General features: G+C 41.5%; 2 protein-coding genes across 3 annotated transcripts in view; both read left to right on the top strand.

The window, feature by feature from the left end:
• pdss2 (prenyl (decaprenyl) diphosphate synthase, subunit 2) overlaps positions 1-15309 on the top strand; it is a 30345-nt gene extending 15036 nt beyond the window's left edge. The window contains exons 4-9 of one of the 2 annotated variants that reach the window (XM_046865511.1): positions 384-582; positions 9487-9561; positions 11108-11266; positions 12365-12493; positions 12718-12753; positions 14848-15309. In XM_046865511.1, the coding sequence (XP_046721467.1) occupies positions 384-582; positions 9487-9561; positions 11108-11266; positions 12365-12493; positions 12718-12753; positions 14848-15003 (754 nt within the window). In that variant the 3' untranslated portion in view covers positions 15004-15309. Of the gene's footprint in view, positions 1-383; positions 583-9486; positions 9562-11104; positions 11267-12364; positions 12494-12717; positions 12754-14847 lie in introns of both variants that reach the window. The other variant, XM_046865517.1, reaches the window with a different exon arrangement.
• A 6405-nt stretch (positions 15310-21714) lies between these two features.
• On the top strand, positions 21715-26358 carry bend3 (BEN domain containing 3). Its single transcript, XM_046866005.1, has 4 exons — positions 21715-22097; positions 23142-23196; positions 23840-24012; positions 24106-26358. The coding sequence occupies exons 2-4, from the start codon at positions 23145-23147 to the stop codon at positions 26320-26322; spliced, it is 2442 nt and encodes an 813-aa protein (XP_046721961.1). The 5' UTR covers positions 21715-22097; positions 23142-23144; the 3' UTR covers positions 26323-26358.
• Positions 26359-26407: the final 49 nt, after the last annotated feature.

Raw genomic sequence — 26407 nt, 5'->3', positions numbered from 1 at the left:
GTATGTAAAAAAATATTCATAACAAGACAAATCAACAGTTTCGAACAGACTCGTATCATCTCATGTATGTTAATTCGCCACAAAGTTTTTGACAAGGATTTTTTTTGCATTTCTTTTTTTTTTAACCATCCGACCAATCAGGGTGTAGTACAAAAGGCATGTGACTCAGCAGACAATTGTTCATCCTTGTGCCCTGTGAAAAGCAGTTTGTTTTACTTGCTTGGAAAACCAGAGAAAAAGTAGCCCTCCATTCCTATTTGGAAAGTCGAGTAGTTGGTGACCTCAAATCCCGGGTTCAGGGTATATTATCATATAAACATGGCTTAAATTGACCCTAGTGTAGCTTTAGTAAATAATTTCTCTTTCCTCTCTCTTTCCATCAGTCAGCGTAGCCTGGCCGAGATCACTGAGCTGATCCACACGGCGTTCCTGGTGCATCGTGGGATCGTAAATTTGAAGGAGTGGACGTTCTCCGATGGCCCGCTCAAGGACATGCAGTTCGGGAACAAGATGGCCGTCCTGAGCGGTGACTTCCTGTTGGCCAATGCGTGCACGGGATTGGCTCAGCTCAACAACACCAAGGTACATCCCCCTGAGTTAATTAGATCATCATAGCTTCAGTCAGTAGCTGGGTAATGGACGGCGTCAGTGTTTCAGTGTCGCTTAGCAACAAGTGTTCACACACTTTTCTTCTTATTACGCAGAAAATGTAGCAGACTTCATGACTTTGCTCTGTCTGTGCCCTCGTCTGCTGTACCCCAGCAGCATATGTCTATGTCTTCTCACACGCACGCGCACACACACACACGATTACTGTCCATTATTATTGTCACATGGTGTGGCCTCAGTACCTGTCAGTCACAATAAAGGAGGTGTGGCCTCTGTACCTGTCAGTCACGATAGAGGAGGTGTGGCCTCTGTACCCATCAGTCAGTGTGGAGCAGGTGTGGCCTCTGTACCGGTCAGTCACTATAGCGGAGGTGTGGCCTCTGTACCTGTCAGTCACGATAGAGAAGGTGAGGCCTCTGTACCTGTCAGTCAGGGTGGATCAGGTGTGGCCTCTGTACTTGTCAGTCAGGGTGGAGCAGGTGTGGCCTCTGTACTTTTCAGTCAGGGTGGAGCAGGTGTGGCCTCTGTACCTGTCAGTCATGATAGAGGAGGTGTGGCCTCTGTACCTGTCAGTCACGATAAAGGAGGTGAAGCCTCTGTACCTGTCAGTCAGGGTGGAGCAGGTGTGGCCTCTGTACCTGTCAGTCACGATAGAAGGTGAGGCCTCTGTACCTGTCAGTCAGGGTGGATCAGGTGTGGCCTCTGTACCTGTCAGTCACGATAGAGAAGGTGAGGCCTCTGTACCTGTCAGTCACGATAGAGCAGGTGTGGCCTCTGTACTTGTCAGTCAGGGTGGAGCAGGTGTGGCCTCTGTACTTTTCAGTCAGGGTGGAGCAGGTGTGGCCTCTGTACCTGTCAGTCATGATAGAGGAGTTGTGGCCTCTGTACCTGTCAGTCAATGTGGAGCAGGTGTGGCATCTGTGGCAGTCAAAAGGCCCTTTGCTTCTCTGACATACACACACACACACACACACATACACACACACACACAAACACACACACATAGAAGGTGGGACACTGACAGATTCTGTCATCAAGTGTAGCAGTGGCAAGTGTGCAGATGGAAATACACACATGCGCGCACACACACACACACACACACACACACTCTCTCTCTCTCTCTCTCTCTCTCTCTCACACACACACACACACACACACACACACACACACACACACACACAGATAAATGAGAAGAGTTAGTCTTAGGTCACTGCGGTGTCTCGTCCGCAGAGGGAAGCACTGTCGGACTTATAGAATTCAAACTCTGTGTGTAGGTGTGTGTGTAAGAGAGGTCAGGGAAGGTTGCAGTCGACTCTTCTGTAGCGCAAAACAGATCATTGGCATTTATTGGTTTTCATTGGATAAACAACACTTACTGCTGTGTGTGTGTGTGTGTGTGTGTGTGTGTGTGTGTGTGTGTGTGTGTGTGTGTGTGAGAGAGAGAGAGACTGATTTAATCAACAAATCAATACCACACACAGAGAATGTCAAACTAGTGTAGAAGCACCAAACATCTCCAACATGACGCTGTGTGTTCTGGAGAATTGAATCCGGTCTCTCAGATAAATAAAATATTTCTGTTCATTTAAAACATCTGCAGGTGAACAAAACAGTGTGTGCAAAAGTTTACACCCCCCAACGATTCCTGAGTGGAAATTTTCCTTATTTATATTATTATATTTATTATTTCGTTTTCTTTTTTCTAACATCTTTTACTTGTTCCACTAATCCCGATCCAATACACAGAAAGGGAAGGTTGTCGACAAATACCATCAAATCCGTCATAGCTAAGAGGATATGGGTCACATACAATGTAAACGTGGTTGTACATGAACACAAAAACATTGTCATTAGTGAACATGTAGGTTTAGCATTTATCAAAGGGTTTTGACATTTTTTATTTATTTATTTATTTTTAAATACGGTCAATCGATGATCGTTTTCAAGTTTGTTTTGGAAAATGGGAAAGGTTTTGTCCTTTTTACATTTTTTTTTTTTTTTACAAATTTTGATAATTTATTCTAAGTGTTACACAGCGCCCCCTGCTGGTGCAGGACGGAAACTCGGGCAATACAATCTTTAGTGACTACAAGTTTAAATAAACTGTTGTTATTATATAAAACTCACAGTTTCCATCTATCAGTCAGGAGTTGGCTTTGGGTAAAGTGTGTCCTATTTTCTGGCCGCAGAAACACAGCTGCCTTTCAAGGGCCTTTCATGGGAACAAATTCCGATTTGGAAAACTCGTAATTCCGTTGTGGAATTGTTTTTTTTTTTTTTGTCTGATGTAAAATGGTTTATTTGAATGTGCTTCCCTATTATACTACACACAAACACACACGTTTATAAATAAGTGTGAGTAAAGATCACAGCTGTGTTCCTGGTGTGTAACCCAACCTGTCATTCAGTCGTCCACTGAAGAGATCAAAGAGCACCAAACGAATGATTGACATCAGATAAAAAATGGGTTTGGGCTTCACTGATAAAAATGGTGAATGTGTTAAATAATGTGTTTGAAATTATTTTGGGAGTGTTGTTTTTGTATGTATAAAATGTAGTTGTTGAGGGGAACTATATCCTTTGCTCCAAGATAAATGTAACTAAAAATGGACTAAGCGAAGAGCACACTTTTAAAGACCAGCTACCTTCTTCCGTCCTGCATACAGCACCAAACACCAACATATATGAGGTGGTATCAAAAAGTTTTGAGTCTAATGGTGTAACTGGTGCTATTCTTTAACAAGCTCAACCCCTAAAAATGTCGAAACCTTCCGGCAACTTGTGCATTATGATCGTCAGGGAACAATCCCCATGATCTCACTTCCACACCCACCTACTGGCCAGATTTGGCTCCTGCAGACTTTGCCTTCTTCCCAAAGATGAAAGCACAAAGGTCGCTGGTTTTGACACCATTGCTGAGATCCAGTGAGAATAGCAGAAGGTGCTTAACAGGCTTCGAAAAGAAGACTTCCAGAACAGAGGAATGCTGGGAGTGATGTATTGCTGAAGGTGTGTAAACATAGATTAATAAAGTACTTTCCTGTAAACTACCGTATTTTTCGGACTATAAGCCGCTACATGGGAGAGCTCACTAACTCCAGTTGCAACAGAAATCATAGAAGCACAGACAGGTTTCCAAAACTTGTGCTTTTTTATTTTTCTTGGCAACAGCGTTATGGGTTAGTCAAAGAAACTTAGAAATGAGCATCAGAAAATAATAAGGACATATTCCTCGGTCTTGCACACATGCAGTAATATCGGAAAAATGCAGTGCCAGGCTATTCCTAAAATACCGCTATGCTCCCAAACAAAGCGCAACATATTTCACCCGTTACACCGTGTGTAACGTGTCTTTCGTTAAAGCCTCTGTAAAGTACATTAGTTTCAGTGTAGACGGCTTAAACACAGGTGCGGCTTATTCATGTTTAAAATAAAAAATATTTGTAAAATTCAGTGGGGCTTATAGTCCGGAAATTACGGTAGTTTTGAAACCTTTTTAAAACCATCTTGTACCAAGGTTCTCTGGTATCAAACAGCAACATTCTGAGCTCATTAAACATCAGTTCTCTCTGAAACACCAACATTATCTGGGCATCAAACACCAGAAGTTCAACATCAGACAATAGTTTTTACCTGAAAGAGACAAATGTCAAATTTCCCATCCTTCATGGCTTTAAAATCAGACCCCAATGTTCCCAGGACACACACAAGGAATGTTCTCCATCATGTACATCAACACCATCAGACACATGGACAGCGACAAACGTCGTTTTTCATTCAACAAACACAAAGTTCTCAAGGCCAAAAAAAACAACCATCACAGGCATTAACGCTATTCTCTGATCATTCAACTCCGACATTTTCTGGGCATTAGACCTAAACCTTCTGCTGCCAACAGAAGCTCTCTCAACCCACACTGACCTTTTCCACCAACTTCCCTACAAAACACCAACGTTTCAGTGTTTCCATTTCCTCGTCACGCTCTGCAGAACCGATGAGAATCAGTGCGAATATGCAGAACGTTCTCGAAACTTTCTTCTCCAACACAACTCTCGGGTTTGTCGTTGCTTGTTTGTTTTGTGCGCCCTCGGCAGGAAGAGCGCCGTAGCTTAAACGAGGCTTAGCGCTCTTAGCGTTCGCTGTAACGTTACGGTTAGCGCTAGGCCATTAGCGGCGCAAATCAGTGAAGCTAGCGATGCAGCTGAGTGCTTTTTTCATCCGCTGAGTGATCTGTGATGTGTACTATGTGGCCTTGAGTGGGTTCCTGGCTTGGTGTGTGTGTGTGTGTGTGTGTTTGCGCGAGTGTGTGAGTGGGATCCTGGCTCGGCACAAGCATAAACGGTAAGGTGATCCGGACGAGGTCGGCTCCTCTTTCCTCCCTCACAGACCTGTCGGCGAAACGCGACACCGACTGGATTTGGGAATGAGACGAGGCCGAGGGAGGAGGGCTTATCTGATACTTTCCGAAAAAAGCCCCCTTCACGTTGCACACACACGCGCACACACATATTAGCTTCTCCCCTGTACTGAGCGTTCGAGGCAGCACATCTGGTAACACTGTAGGAGCATTGTCCTTTTCGAGCTCTGGGTGAAGGAGTCGGATTGCCTCAATATTTCCTCAAGGATCCGGTTACCTAAAGGGCACAGACGGAGAGAGAGATGAAAGTTAGAGAGTAAGGAAAAGTAAAGGAGTAAAAAGAGCCAAAGAAACAGAGCTATGTAACTAAATATGAATATGAAGAAAAAAAAGGACAAGTGTCTGGACATAATGATCCACCGCTGTCGTCTCCCCCCCAACCCAACCAAGATGTTTCACAGATGAGTCTTTTAGAAACGGCGGGAAAGTCTGATTTAAAAAGAAAAATCGGAGGAAAGGAAAGCAAGAGACGGAGGGATAGGGGTAAAATGGATACATTTGAAAGGATTGTTGATGGTTTGGCTTGGGAAGGCTTTCGGCAGACGCCCTTGTCCGGAGCAACTTACGATTGAGCAGGTGAGGGTTTAGGGCCTTGCTCAAGGGCCCAGGAGCTGTTTGACAACTTGGTGGTGCTGGGATTTGAACTTATAACCTTTCGAGTCAGGAGATTGCCACACTGATGTTCTGCAACAAACAACTTTCCCATCAGACCCACCACCGATCTTCATCCACCATCGTTCTTTTTTTTCTACAGATGAACTCTGTCCAACACGGTTGTCTGTTCCAGTTCCACCGGACCAACGTCAGCATTCCTTGTGACGCACCACAACCGTTTTCCATCCAGCTTTTTCTAACCCAGCAAACACACACTTGTGTTCTCCAACATCAACAGCGCACCGGTTTAATCCATCCTATGCTAACATTTTTTGGCGTACGCCTTCAACAGGTTCACACTGAATTTCTTGAACAAACATCCCATGGAATATGAAGGAAAGCGGAGCACAGAGCGCATACAGATTTACACGCTCATTCACAAATAAGTGCAGCTTAGAGTCACCGGTGAGTCATCGAATGATTTTTTGGGATGTTTGAGGGAAAATGGAGAACCAGGAGGAAACCTACGCAGACGTGTACATTTACGCCACTTAGAAGACGCCCTTATCCAGAGCGACTTACAATCCGCTCATTCATACCACTAAGCCGTTTAGGGTTAAGGGCCTTGCGCAAGGGCCCAACACTGGCAGTTTAGTGGTGGTGGGATTTTAACTCACAACCTTCTAAACCGAAGTCCAACATATTAACCACAAGATCAAATTGATAATCCTAGCACAATGTTGTTCAAAGAGCACCAAATACAAAGAGTACACCGGAGTGTTCATGGCAACATGTTCCACATGTTCTCCAACATGTCATTCATTCATCACTCACACCATTCTTCAACAGTTTCTTTAAAAAGATACTTTAGCAATCATATTACCTAAGCAAACATCCTGATGGTTTACTCAGAAAACATGCGTCATCGATTTCCTCAGCAGCATAACACAGCCGATTTCCTCAGCCAGCAGACATCAACGTATCGCCATACTCTGGATTTTCTCAGCCAGTATACCATACGTTGACGGTTTCCTCCTAAATTAATGTTCTCCATCATATTTCTTTACTCTTAAATGGATTAGTGTAAGCACAAGTCACCAGTGTTCTACAGATGTTTACTTCACATCTCCGGACACCATCTCTCAAAACTGTGACAAATGCCTCATGTGCAAGTGTGTGAGTTTGGAGCAACAGAATGAGGAAGTGTTCAGCAGTCCGGCAGTGCTTGATTACGGAGATGTCCCCTAGTTGGCTTCTGCAAGAGCTGCATTAGGTGCGTTCTACCAGATGGAGACCCCGGGGCATACCCGGGACATGCTCGAGAGATTAGATCTCACATTTGGCTTAGGGACATCTTGGGATCACTTAGGAGTCTGGAATCTGTGGCTGGGGTAAGAGTAGTCTGAATGACCTTCTTAAACTGTTGCCTCTGTGGGCTCCATGAGGAGCAGAGGAAGTGTTTAACATTACTTCAAACGAAACTTTTCAAAATAGAGTAGTAGGTTGGATCGTACCTTCCATCAACTGATTAATCAACTGATTATTTTAAAAATGGATACTGGGTTAAAAAACCAAACATAACACTCCATGGAAAACTTTATTCCAAAAAAAGTACTGAATCATGAAAATGTGCTAAATGAAACAAATCGGAATATTTTAATTAATAAAAATAATTATGTAATTAATAAAATATTAATTAATATAATATAGCGCTCTCCGTGCAATGCGCAGTGTGAAAACAAACAGCACGTGGCACCAGTGTTTTGCCTCTAGAGGCCGCTCTCATAATTACAGCAGATCAGATCGTATGGATTTTAGCCATCAGTTCCAGCAATCAACTAACTGTGGCAGTTAATCAGCAAAACCGATGAATCGGTCGTCCTCTAACCCAGAGCTTGGAAATGAACGCATCACGCACAAGTACAGCAGTCAGGGGAATAAGTTTGGACCTTTTTAGGTATTGGAGGTCCTGTTAAAGTCAGACTTATTCGAAGTAGCAATTTTGTGTCTTGAAGGAGAGTCTGGAAAAATTTCGAAAAACATGTCCAACCTGAAGTGCATCAAGCAGGATGTTTACGAAAGCACCTGAAACGCAAGTAACTTGAGATTTTTTTTCCTTCACCAAATACGCTATTATGTATCAGTGATAGACATTCAGTCAGTGATGGTGGTGTGAAATGTAATATCAGCACACACGTAATTCCGAGTTAAGATATTGGATTCGGATTTTGAAATCGGATTTGTAAGACGAGAGTCCTTCCAACTCGCTGTCTTTCCCTTTGTGAACTTGGTGAAATGTCACAAATTTCATTTGGGGCCTTATAACACTTGTACACATTTATCTCTTTGTATGGTTTCGATTTCTTTCTCACTTTCTGTACTTTTTTAGACTTTTTCCAAGCTGTGAGTGTGTGTGTACAGTGCATCCAAAAGATTATTTACTTTTCCCACATTTTGCTATGTTACAGCTTTATTCCAAAATGGATTAAATTAATTATTTTCCTCAAAATTCTACAAACAATACCCCATAATGACAACATGAAAAAAGTGTGTTTGAAATCGTTGTAAATGGGAAAAATAAATAAAAATAAAATCACATGTACATAAGTTTTCACAGCCCTTTCCATGACACTTAAAATTGAGCTCAGGTGCATCATGTTTGCACTGATCATCCTTAAGGTGTTTCTGCAACTTGACTGGAGTCCATCTGTGGTATATTCAATTGATTGGACATACTTTGGAATGGCACACACCTGTCTATACGAGGTCCCACAGTTAACAGTGCATGTCGGAGTGTAAACCAAGCTGTGAAGTCCGAAGAATTGTCTGTAGACCTGAGACAGGCTTGTATTGAGGCACAGATTTGGGGAAGGGTACAGAAAAAATGTCTGCAGCATTGAAGGTCCCAATGAGCACAGCGGCCTTCATCATCCGTGAATGGGTAAGAGGAGGGAGGGGGCAGAAGGGCTTTAGTCAGGGAGGTGACCAAGAACCCAATGGTCACTCTGAAAGAGCTCCAGCGTTTCTCTGTGGATAGAGGAGAACCTTTCAGAGGAACAACCATCTCTGCAGCACTGCACCAATCAGGCCTGTATGGTAGAGTGGCCAGACGGAAGCCACTCCTTAGTAAAAGGCACATGACGGTCCACCTGGAGTTTGCCAAAAGGCACCTGAAGGACTCTCAGACCATGACAAACAAAGATTAAACTCTTTGGTCTGAATGCCAAGCATCATATCTGGAGGAATCCAGGCACTGCTCATCATCTGGCCAAATACCATCCCTACAGTGAAGCATGGTGGTGGCAGCATCATGCTGTGGGGATGCTTTTTAGCGGCAGGAACTGGGAGACTAGTCAGGATCGAGGCAAAGATGAATGCAGCAATGTACAGAGACATCATTAAAAACCTGTTCCAGCTTAAGAGGTTCTGTAAAGAAGAATGTGAGAAACAAAAATAGGTGTGGCAAGCTTGTAGCATCATACTCAAAAAGACGAGGCTTTAAATGGTGCCAATGGTGCTTCAACAAAGTACTGCGCCAAGGCAGTGAATACTTATGTACATGTGATTTAGATTTTTTAATACATTTGTAAAGATTTCAAACAAACTTGTTCATGTTGTCATTATGGGGTATTGTTTGTAGAATTATGAGGAAAATAATTTAATCAATTTTGGAATAAGGCTGTAACATAACAAAATGTGGAAACAGAGAATCCCTCAATTATTTGGACTCACTCTTTCAGTGTTTCCCTCACTGTATATCCCTAGTCTGATTAGAAACTACTCAGATGAGCAGGAATAATTCTTGGAACTTGTTTGCGTGCTGTTGAGTGTTTCTAGTGTTTTCAGCGGTGGGTTTTGTGTTGTAGGTGGTGGAGCTGATCTCCAGTGCAATTGGAGACTTGGTGCAGGGTGTCTATTATGAAAACTCCAACTCTACTGAGGTAAGACAAAGAAATGGACACTCGAGAGATTGAATTTTGTAAAAAAAAAAATAATAATAATAATAAATATTTTAAAAGTAATTTATAATAAGTTTATTTAGATCATTTATGTTTTAAAAAGTGCTATTTTTAAACATCTGGAGCTGTTAAATATTTGATCCGCTTTGGCGCCCCTATTGGGGGCATCAAAATAATATAGCTTTCCTCCTATTCTTTCACATTTGTATATGGTAAAAAAACGTATATAGTGAAAATAAACCCTATTATTATTATTGTTATTTTCTTCTTATTATTATTATTATTATTATTATTATTATTATTATTATTATTATGTTTGCAACAAGTAGCTATTGCACTAATAATAATAATAATAATAATAATAATAATAATAATAATAATGAATGTAATATTTTATGATATTTAACAGTGGAATGTAAATGCGACTGTAAACAAATTCAAAATATGTCTTAAATTAGAAATGTAAAGAATTCACAATTTAATATTATATATTATATTATATATTTAATATTATAAAGTTAAATTAAGTACAGAGTGTTACCACGACCAATATTTATAGTGTAACAGTATTCTAATCATTATTTCTGTATTATAACACAAGTAATATAGTATAATAAATATAATAATAATAATAGTCAGACTAGGGTTTATTTTTTAGTGAGTACTTGTGAGAATAATTATTTTTTTTATTATTAATATTATTATTGGATAGCTGATAGAAGTTTCTGTGTATGAAGTGCTTGAGATGGATTGAGATGGAATGAGTGAGAGAGCGAGAGAGAGAGAGTGAGAGAGATGGAGGGGTCGTGTTTCTTTTCACCCCTTTTAGCCGAGAAGATTCCGAGCAGGAGCACGAATCTCTTTCCTCCTCAAATCCGGCTCAGGTTACACACACACTCCTCCTGCAGTGTTTAGTGTTCAATCCCCATGTTTCAGCAGCCGAGGGTGGAACAGGTATTAAAAGCAGATGACTCGACCCAGAACACTCTCTCTCTATCGTTCTCTCTCTCTCTTTTTCTCTCGTTGTTTCACTCTGTCTCTCTCTCAGTGGCTGAGGAATGAGGACTTCTCTCAGGTTTCTTTATCTTTCTGAGGAAATTTAGTTTGGGGTTTTTTTGGAGTGCCTTTGAAGCTGTAGATCAGTGAGAGGATAAACATATAAAGCACATTATTATATAAAGCCCATATTCAGTTCTAAATAGAAATAAATCATGACTAGTATTTAAAACGTAATCTCATAACACAAAAAAATCGAAATATAATCAGATCCACAAGACATCCCGGACTTATAAATATCGTTATGCTGAAATATTTAGTTATATCATTGATTGGAATTATAATCATCTGTTGATCAAATTTGAGTCAAATTTAAGTATTTTAAAGGAAAAAAAAAGTTATTATAATAATTGTGATTTTTTGTTCTGAATTATGTGATAAAAACAATAACAAAAAATAAAATCACATTCAACTTTATTAATTCTTCAGTTTTTTATATATATAAAAAGTATTTTTTTTTTTTTGTTAGCAGGGAAAGCTTTCTGTGGCGTCATGGAAGGACCAGGTGTTCCTTTCCCATGGTGCATTGCTGGCCAAGAGCTGTCAGGCGGCAATGGAGTTGGCGAGACACAACACAGAGGCTCAGACTCTTGCTTACGAGTACGGAAAACACCTCGCTTTCGCACACAAGGTGAGGACGCAGTGGCAGCAAGCGTGTGTTCTGCTTCCCAGGTTAAATAAAACAATAAGAACGACGGAACAAACTTTATTTAATAAGTAAAATCAGTTGATGATCATGTTCGAGCTGTAAGAACAAATAAACTAAATTCAGAAAGGAAATTGTTTTATTATTTGCTGTCAGTTTGTAGTAATAAATCTCTGTATTCACATAGGAGTAAACTTTGAAAGGACAGGACAGAAATCAAGACATGAACAAAGGAGATTAAAAAGTGATGCTATAGAAAGATAAAAGAAATCAAACTCTAACTTGTCCTGAGGAAAATGTAACCGAGCGGTGCACTGGGGTTGACGACATCACATGATTTCACCCAGAAAACTCTCCCCAGTGTGTTGTGGTATGTCACGTGTTGCTGTAGTTTTGTGTTTCCGCATTTTTCAGTGGTGTATGAGCATGTGACGCTAATATATTACCCAGAAATCAACTCTCCCAACTGGGATTTGATGTGTCACATGCGCTTTGATGTAGGAATTTTACATAAATGGAGTGTGTCTTAAAACTATGGATGGATGAGTAATTAGCTGGAGAGATGGGTAGATAAATGGATGGATGATAGCTAGATGGATAAATAGAGGGATGGGTGGATGTATGTAGATGGTGATTAATGTATGAATGAAGGAAAGGATATGTAGATAGATGGATAAATTAATAAACGGATAGAATGATCAATGTATAAATAAATGGGTGGATGGATGGATGGAAAAATGGATGGCTGGATGAATGGATAAATTATTAGATGGATAGACTGAGGACTTAATGGATGGATAAATAGGTACATAGATGGATGGATAAATAGGTGGATGGATAAGGATAGACTGAGGAATAAGTGGATGGATGCATGGATGGATGGATGAGGTGACAAATGGATGAATGGAAGAAAAGATGAATGGATGGATGGCTGGATATATATGTGGATGGACAGATGAACAGACAGGTTGATGGATGGGTAGATGGGTGCATAAAAGATTTAACATAACTTGTGTGATTTCTTAGTTTTTTGTGTGTGTGTGTGTGTGTGTGTGTGTGTGTGTGTGTGTGTGTGTTCCATAGCTGAATTCGGACTTGCAGCCTTTCATGAAGAGCGGTTCGGGCCCGGCCGTGTTCTCTCTGGATTCGGCTCCTGTGGTTTTCCACCGGCTGATCGTCGGCCACGAGATCTGGACGCATCAGATGCATCAGGTATCACAGCACTGCGTAATCCTGCGTTCTGATTGGTCAGGAGCTGTTAAGTAATAATAACTAATAATGTATTATAAATGTTTGTGTAACGTTTACGGAAGGAGCCTCCAGTGTCAGTCAGAGCCGAAGCTGTATCTTGTGTTTTCTAGAAGAGTTTAGCGTTTATCAGCAAAAGCACAAATAGTCATGGAGTCATGTCTCTCTGTCTCTGTCGCTCTCTACAGGCCCAGAACTCCACGACACAGACCGATTTCTCAAAGGTGAGTGTCTCAGGTTTTACTCAACCCAGAGCAAAAGTTTACACCCCCTCAGAAGGGAATGAAATAAAGAAATCTTTTGCATTTTATTTCGAAGGTCTTTTTTACAATCATGAAACTAAACATAGACAAATATATAACTATACAGTCAGTATTTTTTTTTAAAAGAAGATTTTATTGTACAATTGTATAAAGAAAAATGAGCTTTTATAAACATCCTGGAAGATCTGCCAAAATTCCTCTGATACCATCACACTCGCTTCCTTTTGCATAGTCTGTAACAGCGTTCGTTCAGATAAAATACACCGTCAGTATGCTATATTATGTAAATTAAATCTGTATATCAGACCAAAAATAGATAAGGATGAAGGGAAAAGAAAAAAAAAACAGATAAAACCTTAATATTTATGGCAACGTCAGCAATGATGAATGATGTCATCGTCTGTGTGGACTTCATGAGCAACAGGATTTCTTGAAGAACTCTTTTATTAAATTTGGATGATTTAATTCTGTGTTGAGGTTTTTGGGAATGGAAAATGATGCATTCAAACACAACAAAAGGGGATACAAACTTCTGCACCTTACTGTAAAATGATCAAATATTAAGGATCTGAATGTTTGAATCCATTGATCTGAGAACTGCTGTTTATCGGTTCAATTGTTATGGAAACTCCATTCATGTGGTATTTACTGCATCTGTAATTCATTCTGCATTTATTAATTGCATCGTTAATTATTCATAATTATCCATTAATATTGATGTAATCATACAGTTAATCCGATGAACAACTCCGGTTCAAATGTCTAAAATTATTAAACGTTTAGGCGAAGAGAGATTTTGTGTGTGTGTGTGTGTGTGTGTGTGTGTGTGTGTGTGTGTGTGTGTGTGTGTGTGTGTATCCGTGGTCTCTGCTCTCTGTAACTGATAGTTTAGAAATTTGTTTTCCAAAGTCAGAGGGAGAAAGAAGAGAGAGAGAGAGAGAGAGAGAGAGAGAGAGGCAGAAGGTGGGATGAGAGAGTTACAGAGAGCTCAGGTCGCCATGGAAATGAGATACAGGAGGATCAATTGGCCAGTTTATTTGTAGAGGAGACAGAAAGACGTTGTGACAGCGACATCATGAGAGGGTCTCCTTCAACACACACACACTAAACCTTGCACATCCCACTTCACCTTGTTCTCTCTATCCTTGCTATCACACACACAGGTAAACTTCTACACACACTTGGAGGTGGGAAAGAGTTCACCAAAAATATTGAGACAGAATGAGAGAGAAAGTTAGACATAGGGTGAGAGATGGACCAAAATTGATCTCTCTTTTCTTTCTCTCTCTCTCTCTCTCTCTCTCTCTCTCTCTCTGCCATTTTTAACCCCAAGCAAAATAAGTACTCTTCAGCAAATTACATTTCTAAAATGCCTTCAGCAAGCCCAGAGCACAAATTAAGTGAGCGAGAGAGAGAGAGAGAGAGAGAGAGAGAGAGAGCACCTGACAGCAAGGATAGATAGACAGATCAGGACAGACAGATACACAGCATACACAGGGAGCAGGCAAACAAAAGAAAATAAATAGACAGACCTGACATACTCAGAAAGAAAACAAGACAAGCCTAGACTAGATCTGATGGTCCAGATGAAGCCTGACCACACCAGACAAAGAGGTACAGTAAGACTGAGACAGACAAATAAGATCAGACAGGACTGAGACAGGCCACACCAGACAGACAAATAAGACCAGACAGGACTGAGACAGGCCACACCAGACAGACAAATAAGACCAGACAAGACTGAGACATGCCACACTAAACAGAGAGGTAAGGCTAGACGAGACTCAGAGCGGCCACACCAGACAGAAAAAGCCAGACCACGAAAAATTGTGAAAAAGAGACAGACAACATAGATACATTTGAGAACAGCCAGACAAGACCAGCCAGACAAAACAAAAATCTGTCTGTTAAGACCTGACAATAAGAACAGGGAGACAGTTAAAGACATAGATATACCGGACAGATGAAACAGTCAGTCCAGACAAATGTAAAGTCGGCCCAGACTAGGTGTGTGTGTGTGTGTGTGTTAACATTGTGTCTCTGTGCTCTCTCCAGTTGTGGACTGGGATCAGATCTGGTGGGGGAGTGAAGCAGGCTGTTGATCTTTGCACTCAGCACGGAAACACAGCGCTGGAGGCCATCCGGCGTTTCCCTCCGTCCGAGGCTCGTTCAGCTCTCGAGAACATCGCCCGAGCCGTCACCAGGTTTTGACCCGATCGCATCAGGTCCATAGTCCGAGCTCCAGCCTCAACACCTCGTCACGTCAGCCGGTCTGAACGTCTGACACGTTTGAACTTTTTCTCCTTCTGTGGACTTCATCGACGGCTTAGAGGAACAACGGGACTCTGTAAAAAAAAAAACACCAGACGATTTTACGAGGATTTTTTTTTTATGCTTTACTTCAAAAAGCACTGAGGCGTCACCATGGCAACAGCTTTCATGTGACAAAACTCTCATCACAAACTGATCATGTGTTGCCTTGGTTACATGGCAATAAAAAGTGACCCCACCCATAAATCGTATTCCGGTTCTAGGTTACTGAACAGCATCATACACCTGTAATCTGTGTGTGTGTGTGTGTGTGTGGAGAATATGAGTGTGTTGTGACTAGGAGTTCCTTTGTGTGTGTATGCATAGCTACCTGTGTGTGTGTGTGTGTGTGTGTGTGTGTGTATGTGTGTGTGTGTGTGCCACTGACACTAATAATTAATGAGAGGTGTGTGTGTGTATGTGTGTGTGCATGTGCAGATGGGCAGGAAGTACTGTGGTATCGATCTGCTCGGCGCCAGGCTGGGTGGCCTGCGGTTTCCGCGGCGACCGCACCGGGACGCTCAGGGTGTGAAGCAGGACGGGTCACACGTATACACACACTTTCTCTCACTTTGTTGCTCTCTCTCTCTCGCTCTCTCTCAGGTCCCCTCTCATTCCTTAATCACTTTCTTTTCCTTCATTTTTTCTTTCATACGATCACTCTTTTTTTTGTTTTTCTCGCTTTCCTTCATTTTCTTTTCTTTTGACATCTCACTTTCTTGCTTTCCATCCCTTATTTATCCTCTTGCTTCTTTTCTTTTTTCTCACAGCCAGCCAATCAAAGACAAGGATTTTTACATGATCGCTGTGTCATGTGTCAATAATGTAACTGAAATGTTTAGTTTCAGTGTTAACTTTAGTCTTTAGTTAACTTTAAAGTCTCTTTCTTACAGAGTAAAGTGTGTGTGTGTGTGTGTGTGTGAGAGAGAGAGACAGCAGTCAGTATCACAGCTCTGTGTAATGTGAGCGCGTCTCTGTTTTTGCTTATAGAGATGAAGATTTTTGCGGTTTGGAAATTCGGCGACTCTTAAGCAGGCTGATAACAAAGCTGTGTGTGTGTGTGTGTGTGTGTGTGTGCACGCATGTGTGTGTAGGGACTTATGGGGCAGCAGCACCACCTTGGCTAAACTGTGTGTCATTGCAGCACACACACAATTGAAAATATTATAAAAAATGAAAGATGTAATATACAGTATGTAATATATATATATATATATATATATATATATATATATATATATATATATATATATATATATATATATATATATACAGTGCCCTCCACGATTATTGGCACCCTGTTTAAGATGTGGTCGTGGACTTCTAAAATTCTCCTTTTTTAAAACAACATAGAACCCAAATGCAAAAAAAGAGAAAAATCCAACCTTTTATTTAAGTACATTACTTTGGTGGTAAAAAAAACACACATTTAGGAAAAAAAAAACTTGAAATCATGTGTGCCACAATTATTGGCACCCTGATGTTAATACTTTGTACAACCTCCTTTTGCCAACAAGACAGCACTTAATCTCCTCCTATAACATTTCACAAGATTGGAGAACACAGAGAGAGGATTTTGACCATTCTTCTTTGCACAATCTTTCTAGATCATCCAGTGTCCTGGGTCCTCTCTTATGCACTCTTCTCTTTAGCTCGCCCACAGGTTTTCGATTGGGTTGAGGTCTGGGGACTGAGATGGCCATGGGAGGACCTTGAGTTTGTGACTGCTGAACCACTTTTGTGTAGATTTTGCCACATGTTTTGGATCATTATCCTGCTGAAAGACCCAATGACGACCCATCTTCAGCTTTCTGGCAGAGGCCATCAGGTTTTTATTTAAAATATCCTGGTACTTCAAAGCGTTCATAATGCCATGCACCCTAACAAGGTTCCCAGGGCCTTTGGAAGAGAAACAGGCCCACAGCATCACAGATCCTCCACCATACTTCACGGTGGGCATGAGGTGCTTTTCGGCATACTCATCTTTTGTTTTACGCCAGACCCACTTAGAGTGTTTGTTGCCAAAAAGCTCAATCTTAGTCTCATCTGACCAAAGCACACGATCCCAGTTGAAGTCCCAGTACCGCTTAGCAAACTCCAGGCGTTTACGTTTGTGAGTGTTAGTGAGAAAAGGCTTTTTCCTTGCATGCCTCCCAAACAGCTTGTTGGCATGTAGAGAGCGTCTGATGGTTGTTTTGGAGACTCTGTGACCCCAAGATGCCACTCTTTGATGCAATTCTGTGACGGTGAGCTTGGGAAATTTTTTTACTTCTCTTACCATCCTCCTCACTGTGCGTTGTGGCAAGATAAACTTGGGACCTCTTCCAGCCTTGTTTGTCACTGTTCCAGTTGTTTTAAACTTCTTAATGATTCCTCTGACTGTAGATACCGGCAAGTTAAGGCGGTGGCTATTTTCTTGTAGCCATTGCCTGACTTATGAAGGTCGACACACATCTGCCTTACTTGAATGGTGTGTTCTCTTGTCTTTGCCATGTTGACAAATGGGTAAGAGAATTAGGCCTCTGTGTCACGTCATATTTATACCCCAGGAAACAGGAAATCATGAATTACTAATTAAAAGTCCCTAGATACCCTGACCAACCTTAGCAACTACAGAAAATATATATAAAAAAAAACAATTAAATTTTTCAGAGGAATTGTTAGGGGTGCCAATAATTGTGGAACACATGATTTCAAGTTTTTTTTTTTCTAAATGTATGATTTTTTACCACCAAAGTTATGTACTTAAATGAAAGGTTGGATTTTCTCTTTTTGCATTTGGGTTCTATGTTGTTTTAAAAAAGGAGAATTTTTAGAAGTCCACGACCACATCTTAAACAGGGGTGCCAATAATTGTGGAGGGCACTGTGTATATATATATATATATATATATATATATATATATATATATATATATATATATATATATGTGTATATATATATATATATATATATATATATATATATATATATATATATATATATATATATATATATATGTGTGTATATATATATATATATATATATATATATATATATATATATATATATATATATATATATATATATATATATATATATATATATATACACATATATATATATATATATATATATATATATATATATATATATATATATATATATATACAGTGAGGAAAATAAGTATTTGAACACCCTGCTATTTTGCAAGTTCTTCCACTTAGAAATCATGGAGGGTCTGAAATTGTCATCGTAGGTGCATGTCCACTGTGAGAGACATAATCTAAAAAAAAATCCAGAAATCACAATATATGATTTTAAACTATTTATTTGTATGATACAGCTGCAAATAAGTATTTGAACACCTGTCTATCAGCTAGAATTCTGACCCTCAAAGACCTGTTAGTCTGCCTTTAAAATGTCCACCTCCACTACATTTATTATCCTAAATTAGATGCACCTGTTTGAGGTCGTTAACTGCATAAAGACACCTGTCCACCCCATACAATCAGTAAGAATCCAACTACTAACATGGCCAAGACCAAAGAGCTGTCCAAAGACACTAGAGACAAAATTGTACACCTCCACAAGGCTGGAAAGGGCTACGGGGAAATTGCCAAGCCTCCTGTTGGAGCAATCATTAGAAAATGGAAGAAGCTAAACATGACTGTCAATATCCCTCGGACTGAGGCTCCATGCAAGATCTCACCTCGTGGGGTCTCAATGATCCTAAGGAAGGTGAGAAATCAGCCCAGAACTACACGGGAGGAGCTGGTCAATGACCTGAAAAGAGCTGGGACCACCGTTTCCAAGGTTACTGTTGGTAATACACTAAGACGTCATGGTTTGAAATCATGCATGGCACGGAAGGTTCCCCTGCTTAAACCAGCACATGTCCAGGCACGTCTTAAGTTTGCCAGTGACCATTTGGATGATCCAGAGGAGTCATGGGAGAAAGTCATGTGGTCAGATGAGACCAAAATAGAACTTTTGGGTCATAATTCCACTAAATGTGTTTGGAGGAAGAAGAATGATGAGTACCATCCCAAGAACACCATCCCTACTGTGAAGCATGGGGGTGGTAGCATCATGCTTTGGGGGTGTTTTTCTGCACATGGGACAGGGCGACTGCACTGTATTAAGGAGAGGATGACCAGGGCCATGTATTGCGAGATTTTGGGGAACAACCTCCTTCCCTCAGTTAGAGCATTGAAGATGGGTCGAGGCTGGGTCTTCCAACATGACAATGACCCGAAGCACACAGCCAGGATAACCAAGGAGTGGCTCTGTAAGAAGCATATCAAGGTTCTGCCATGACCTAGCCAGTCTCCAGACCTAAACCCAATAGAGAATCTTTGGAGGGAGCTCAAACTCCGTGTTTCTCAGCAACAGGCCAGAAACCTGACTGATCTAGAGAAGATCTATGTGGAGGAGTGAGCCAAAATCCCTCCTGCAGTGCGTGCAAACCTGGTGAAAAAATACAGGAAACATTTGACCTCTGTAATTGCAAACAAAGGCTACTATACCAAATATTAACATTGACTTTCTCAAGTGTCCAAATACTTATTTGCAGCTGTATCATACAAATAAATAGTTAAAAAATCATACATTGTGATTTCTGGATTTTTTAGATTATGTCTCTCACAGTGGACATGCACCTACGATGACAATTTCAGACCCCTCCATGATTTCTAAGTGGGAGAACTTGCAAAATAGCAGGGTGTTCAAATACTTATTTTCCTCACTGTATATATAAAATTCTTCTTCTACATCTTCATTCTACATCGCCACAGCGGATCATCCGTCTCCATACCCCCCTGTCCTCTACATCTGCCTCTTTCAAACCAACTACCTGCAACAACCTGTGCAGCTCTGGTGAATTCCATGCCAAGGAGAATTAAGGCAGTGCTACATAACAATGGTGCTCACACAAAATATTGATACATTAGAGATGTTCACTTAGCATGTATTTACTTTTGTTGCCAGCTATTTTGACAATAATGCACACATCTGCGGCCACAGGACAGCACTAGTCTCTCACACTGCTCTGGTGTGATTTTGGTCCACTCTTCTTTCAGTCTCTTCCACAGTTCGGTGACTATAGTGGGTTTATATATATATATATATATATATATATATATATATATATATATATATATATATATATATATATATATAATTGTTTTTTTTATCAATAAACAAAATGGAAAGTAAATGAACAAAAGTGATGTGGTTTTCCCTTACCTGCAGAACATCATCAGTTCTTCTAGGTACATTTGCACACAGTTTTGAAGGAACTCAGCAAATTGATTGTTCCAAACATCTTGTAGAAAAACCACAGATGTATTCTGCATCAAATCATTTCACCTCTTCATATAATCCCAGACAGAATGATGTTGAGACCAGGGCTCTGTGAGGGCAAAACTATCTCTATTACTGTTCTATTACTGTACTATAAATTTGGGACCGATTAGATGCCTCCCTGGTGGTCCTGCATGATAAAGAAGTATCTTCATTTTGTATTTCTCAGCAGTGAGGAAGCCGTTTATCCTGACCACATCTACAGCCATGTACAGAAATGTAGCACAAACTTGCAGGAAACCACCACCATGCTTCGATAGATCGAGCCCATGTTTTAGCAGTTTTAAGCTTCACTATATGACTGATCTCACACACACACACACACACACGCACACACCTCAGGCTTCATTAGGTGAGACGTCGATGATGAGCTTCAGAGTTGCTAAATGTGGACTGAGAGATAGAGATGATGATTTTTTTTAATTCTAAGTGCCAAAGGGAATTTAATGATGATAATTAAGTGCTATTAATGAGCAACAGTCTGGTACACTGAGCAGAAAACATTCACACTGAATAACTCTGACTGTCTCGCTATCTCCCCTTTCTCTCTAACTGATTCCCTGTCTCACTGATTCCATCTCTCTGCCTGACTCCCTGTCTTTCTGCCTGACTTCATGTCTCTCTGCCTGATTCCCTGTCTCTCTAACTGATTCCCTGTCTCTCTACTGATTTTCCTCTCTAACTGACCCCCTGTCTCCCCGTCTCTCTAACTGACTCTCTGTCTCTCTGCCAGACCCCCTGTCTCTCTAACTGACCCCCTGTCTCCCCGTCTCTCTAACAGACTCCCAGTCTCTCTGCCGGACTCCCTGTCTCTCTAACTGACACCCTGTCTTCCCGTCTCTCTAACAGACTCCCAGTCTCTTTGCCAGACTCCCTGTCTCTATCCCTGTCTTTCTGCCTGTCTCCCTGTCTCTCTAACTGACTGCCTGTCTCTGACTAATTCCCTGTCTCTCTAATTTCCTGTCTCTCTGTCTGATAGTTTTTGTGCTAAACTAATGAACATTAGACACTCATCCTGTCCTGGCTATTTTTTTCTGGTTAAATGATTAGTTAAAAGAAAAACAGATCTTTATCTCACTTTTCTTATCATTAGTAGATGTATTTTATTATAATTTATTATCCACATCGATTATTATTATGATGATAAGCAATTTTATATGATACAATTTTATTTGATTTATTTCCTGTTTGCTTAACTTCACACTGTACAGTGCTTCATGTTGCGTTTAAAATAACTGTTTTTATTTTATTCACCCACTGTGGATTTTCACCTCTACATTTAAAAAAAAAAAAAAAAAAAAAAAAATGGCACGCATTTCGAGTGCCTCTATTTCACAACCCTACATAGTGCACAACACAACATCCCAGCTAGTGGACTACTCTGCACCCTATCTAGTGCACTGCACTGCACACTACTTAGTGCACTAAACGTCCGACAGGGAGGCGATTTGGGACCGAGCCATAGCCCACTTTTTCCCACAGTCCACAGTGCGCGTGCAGGCTGCGGAAATGACACAGCACCGACAAAGCCGTCACGTCACGTCACGCGAGACCACGGGACACGGAGCCACGGAGAGGCAGGAGTCACGCGTGGATCGGACGCACGGACACGCAAATGGCCGCGTGAGGAACCGCGAGATCCACCACCCGGGGTGAGTTCTATCCCGTTAGTTTGGTTTCTTTCTCTCTTTTTTTTGATGAAGTGACGGGGAGGGGAAAAAACTCGCTCGTTGTTTGTTTGTGTTGCCCCCTCCCCTCCTTTCTGCCTCGCGCGCGCTCTCGTGAGGTTGGATTAGATATTTCCTCCCCAATCCAATACTGATCTTTAAACTGGATACAAAACTGTTACACACACCAACCCGCGTGACGCGGTTTCATCTAAGCGATCTCATCAAATAACCGAACATTCACAAAAACGTGTATACAGTATGATGCTTTTCCCCCAATCTGGCAACAATGTAACGCACACGTCACGCAAAAAAAAAAAACACGCGCAGGTCGACTTCCGGTCCGTGTAACTAAAAAAATATATAATCAAAACATCTCGAACACGTGGAACTTCCACGTTTCCGGTTTGTGCACAAGCTCGTGGGATTTTTAATCGAGTTTACGGGTGAAGTGAACGGGTGGTGTTTTCAGGTGTGCTTTCCCACCCCTATTCCGACAGTCCCCGCCTCCTTGTGCTCTGATTGGCGGCTGCTGGAGTGTATTTCGGCGTACCAGTGTACCCTATCAAGTGTGTTAGAAGCAGCTGCCACGCCCCACAACCAACATTTCTTTACTTTAAAGAACCAGATTGATTATGCAAATGAGCTCATGAATAATTCATCAATGATTTGCATGTGCAAGGCAGCCAATGGTTTATGATTTAAAACATTGGTAGTGCTGCCGAGTGCTGGATTGAGATTGGTCAGGTTTAAGGTGTTGATTGTTTTTTTTGCCGTGGCTATACGGTCCATAGCAGAAACACTATTTGTACTGCGCATGTGCGCAAATGCGTCTACTTCAAAAAAGTGTATGTATATCAAGAGAATCACTAGCAAATAAAAATGTCTGATACGGATCAGGTAGCGTTAAACAGTACAGTATTATAAATACCTGAAACCACCATAAATTGTTACAACATACTTTAGACAGGAAACGCATTTGTGCATTTATGTAAATAACACACAATAAACTTGTTTTTTTTTTTTCAGGAAATGAGCTCATCCGAGTATGCAGCTAAAGCGGAAGGACGTGCGGTGGATAAAGGTAATGAGGTTTTTATGTTGTTTGGGTTATTTGTGAAACCATGTCTCATGAACAACGTGTTACTTTGTGAATTTTATTTCCCGATATTGTTCAGAACAATCAAATGGACCTATCTGCAAAAATACATTCGGATAGTTTTTCCGGCTTCTTGTCCGCTGTCATTAGAGCGGCCTCTAGAGGTGAATCACTGGTGCCATGTGCTGTTTGTTTTTACACACGTGAGACTGCACAGAGAGCCCTATATTGGATTTATTAATTATATAATTGTATTAATTAATATATTAATATTTATTTCCTTTAGCACATTTTCATAATTCAGTTTTTTTTTTTTTTTTTTTTTGTAATAAAGTTCAGTACTAGTTTTACATGGAGTGGTTTTTATCCAGTATCCATTTTAAAAGCTATCGGTTGATTAATCGGTTATCGGAAAGTACGATAAACCTGGCTATCGGTATCAGTAACATCCACTATCAGTCGACCTTTTATGTTGATGTCCTAATTAAGATGCTCTTTGGTTGAAGTGCCACAAATTTATCATAAATCCTCTTTGATTGTTATTGATCCATATTCACTTTAGATCTATATACTAAGAGAGAAATCTTGTGGAGCCGTGTTGACATGCACTTTTTTTTGTTTCTGTCAGACATTAAGGTTGAAAAGGAAACAGACGACACGTCAGACACTGAGACGAGACAGAATTTAGAAGACAAGTCTTTGAACAGTTTCACTCAGAGGATCGCTAAGAGGTCTGCGTCCCACGGCTTCGACTGCCTTTACTCGGCTCAGAACCAGTCTAGTGGCAGTAAGAAGGCCAAGGTAACAGATTCAATTCTCAAACAGCAACCATTGAAACCCATTTAAACTTGCCCTAAGCACCTCACAGCAATTTGTCCGTTTTTCCTTTTAAAGGTTGGTGAACTTTGCCAAGATGGTGGTTTAGAGGAAACATCCAGATCCCCCCAGGACAAAACCATATCGTCTTACAGGAAGCCTTTATATGGCATTTCTCATCGTATCGCAGAGAAAAAGGCCACATCCAGCATGGATCAGCACGAAGCTGGGGGCCGGGTTAGCCGTAATGGGATCCTTTTCCCAAAGTTGGACGGTCTAATCAGTGCAAGGTTTGACGCTGCGTCGTCTTCCAGATCCTCCACGTCTCCAGTTTCTTCCGAATCAAATCTCTATCCACTTTTTGAGAAGATGTTCTTTATTCTCAATAGTTTGAACTCCAGCATGACTCAGCTGCACAGCAAGGTGGATCTTCTTTCCCTCGAAGTGACACGCATCAAGAAGCAGATCAAACCTTTGGAGATAGCTATGGAATTTCAGCCTCCACCAGAATACCAGTTGACCAGAGAGGAATTGGCTCAGTTGATGGAGCAAACCTCCACAGCGGGTGAACTTGGGTGCAGGCTGCTAGTCCAGCTCTTTCCAGAGCTATTCACAGCTAAAGAATGTGCGCATGATTGCCGAGCTTGTGGTGTTGCCAGTAAACCCGCTCTGGATTCTTTGCACATTCAACTTGTGCGCAACTACGTGGAGTCCTGCTACCCGCTGGTCAAGAGTGGAAGCGCTTGGCAGAATGAGTGCATGCCACAGATCAACGACTTTTTTAACCGTTTCTGGGCTCAGAAGGATATGGAGAGTGGGCAGGTGTGTGGAAAACGGAACGGGTTCGACATGGACAAAGACAACGAGTGCCATTTCATCAATGAGGACGGACAGGATGAGAGTCTGTCGCTGGATTCCGGAGAGAACCCCACTGTCAACGGTAGCCACTTCAGCCACGAGAAATCAGGTCCCATGTTCGACTCCCAAGAAAGCGGAGAGAATCCTGAAGACATCACGTCAGCTGAGGAGTTCGTTGTCTTCCTCTTAAACAGACTATTTCCCGAAGTGTTTGAGGAAGGAAGACTTCCCGAGGGTCACAGGACTGTCGGAGAGCTGATGGTCAATTCGGACACACTGGAGATGATCCGCAAATACATGGAGGCAAATTTTCCAGAAATGCCAGAAGACACGTGGCTGCAGTTGTGCGTGCAGCGAATGGAGGAAGCTCTTGAGAACATATCTGCCAATGGTGGTGATCAGGAAAACCACCTGGAGGAGATGTACAATCCCGTTTCCCTCCCTGATGATGTCTCAATTGTAAGGATAAGTGATTTTTCCGACTATGATAAGAGCAATCGTAGGTCAAAAAGGTTGTTGCTTGAACCTGTTGACTTCAACAAAATGGAAATCCCTCATCCAGATTTTGAAGTTCCACAAGAGTACCTACTCACAAAAGAGCAGCTAAGGAGCATCTACAATAGCAGCTTGTCTATCGGAAACTTTGCCTCCCGTCTTTTGGTCCTCATGTTTCCTGAACTGTTCACACAAGAAAACACTCGCAAGCACTACAACTGCAGCGGCTCGCTGGGTAAAAAGCAGCTGGATCCCGTCCGGATCAATCTCATCCGCCATTATGTCCAAATGCTTTACCCAAGAGCTAAAAACGATCGGGTTTGGACCCTCGAGTTTGTAGGGAAACTTGATGAACGATGCAGGCGTAGAGACACAGACCAGCGTCGCTCCTACCAGCAGCAGCGGAAATTCTACACCTCGGATCAAGATCCCGATCTCGGAGACTTCGTAACCGCTAGCCAAATTACCTCGGATCGTCCGAAAGAGGACTTCGAAGTGCCCTCGTTGCCCCCCGAAAAAACTAGCAAAGACTTTTGCAAGATTCCTCTGGAAGATCTCAAGGTTTCCTCTCCAGACTTCCCAGTGCCTTCTTTATATTTACTCACAGACTCTGAAGTGAGAGAAATTGTTCAGCAGAGCCTCTCGGTCGGGAATTTCGCCGCCCGTCTCCTCGTCCGTCTCTTTCCTGAACTCTTTACGCATGAAAACCTGAGGCTTCAGTACAACCACTCGGGTGCCTGCAACAAGAAACAGCTGGACCCTGTGCGACTCCGACTCATTCGCCATTACGTTGAGGCGGTGTATCCGGCGGACAAAATGGAGGAAGTGTGGCACTACGAATGCGTCCCTAGCATCGATGAGCGCTGCAGACGCCCCAATCGCAAAAAATGTGACATCCTGAAAAAGGCCAAGAGACTGAATAGTGCTGTGTCATGTTCCTAACACGGCCGATGTTTTTGAACACAATTTGTAACTTTTGCACAAGACCATGAGCCCAAGCTGCAAACGACTAGATGCTTTTCGAGGG

Source organism: Silurus meridionalis, chromosome 2 (assembly GCF_014805685.1).
Source record: "Silurus meridionalis isolate SWU-2019-XX chromosome 2, ASM1480568v1, whole genome shotgun sequence".
In the NCBI taxonomy this organism is placed as follows: domain Eukaryota; kingdom Metazoa; phylum Chordata; class Actinopteri; order Siluriformes; family Siluridae; genus Silurus; species Silurus meridionalis.
The sequence above is the reverse complement of the archived record's forward strand: the minus strand, read 5'-3'. Positions and strand labels throughout refer to the sequence as shown.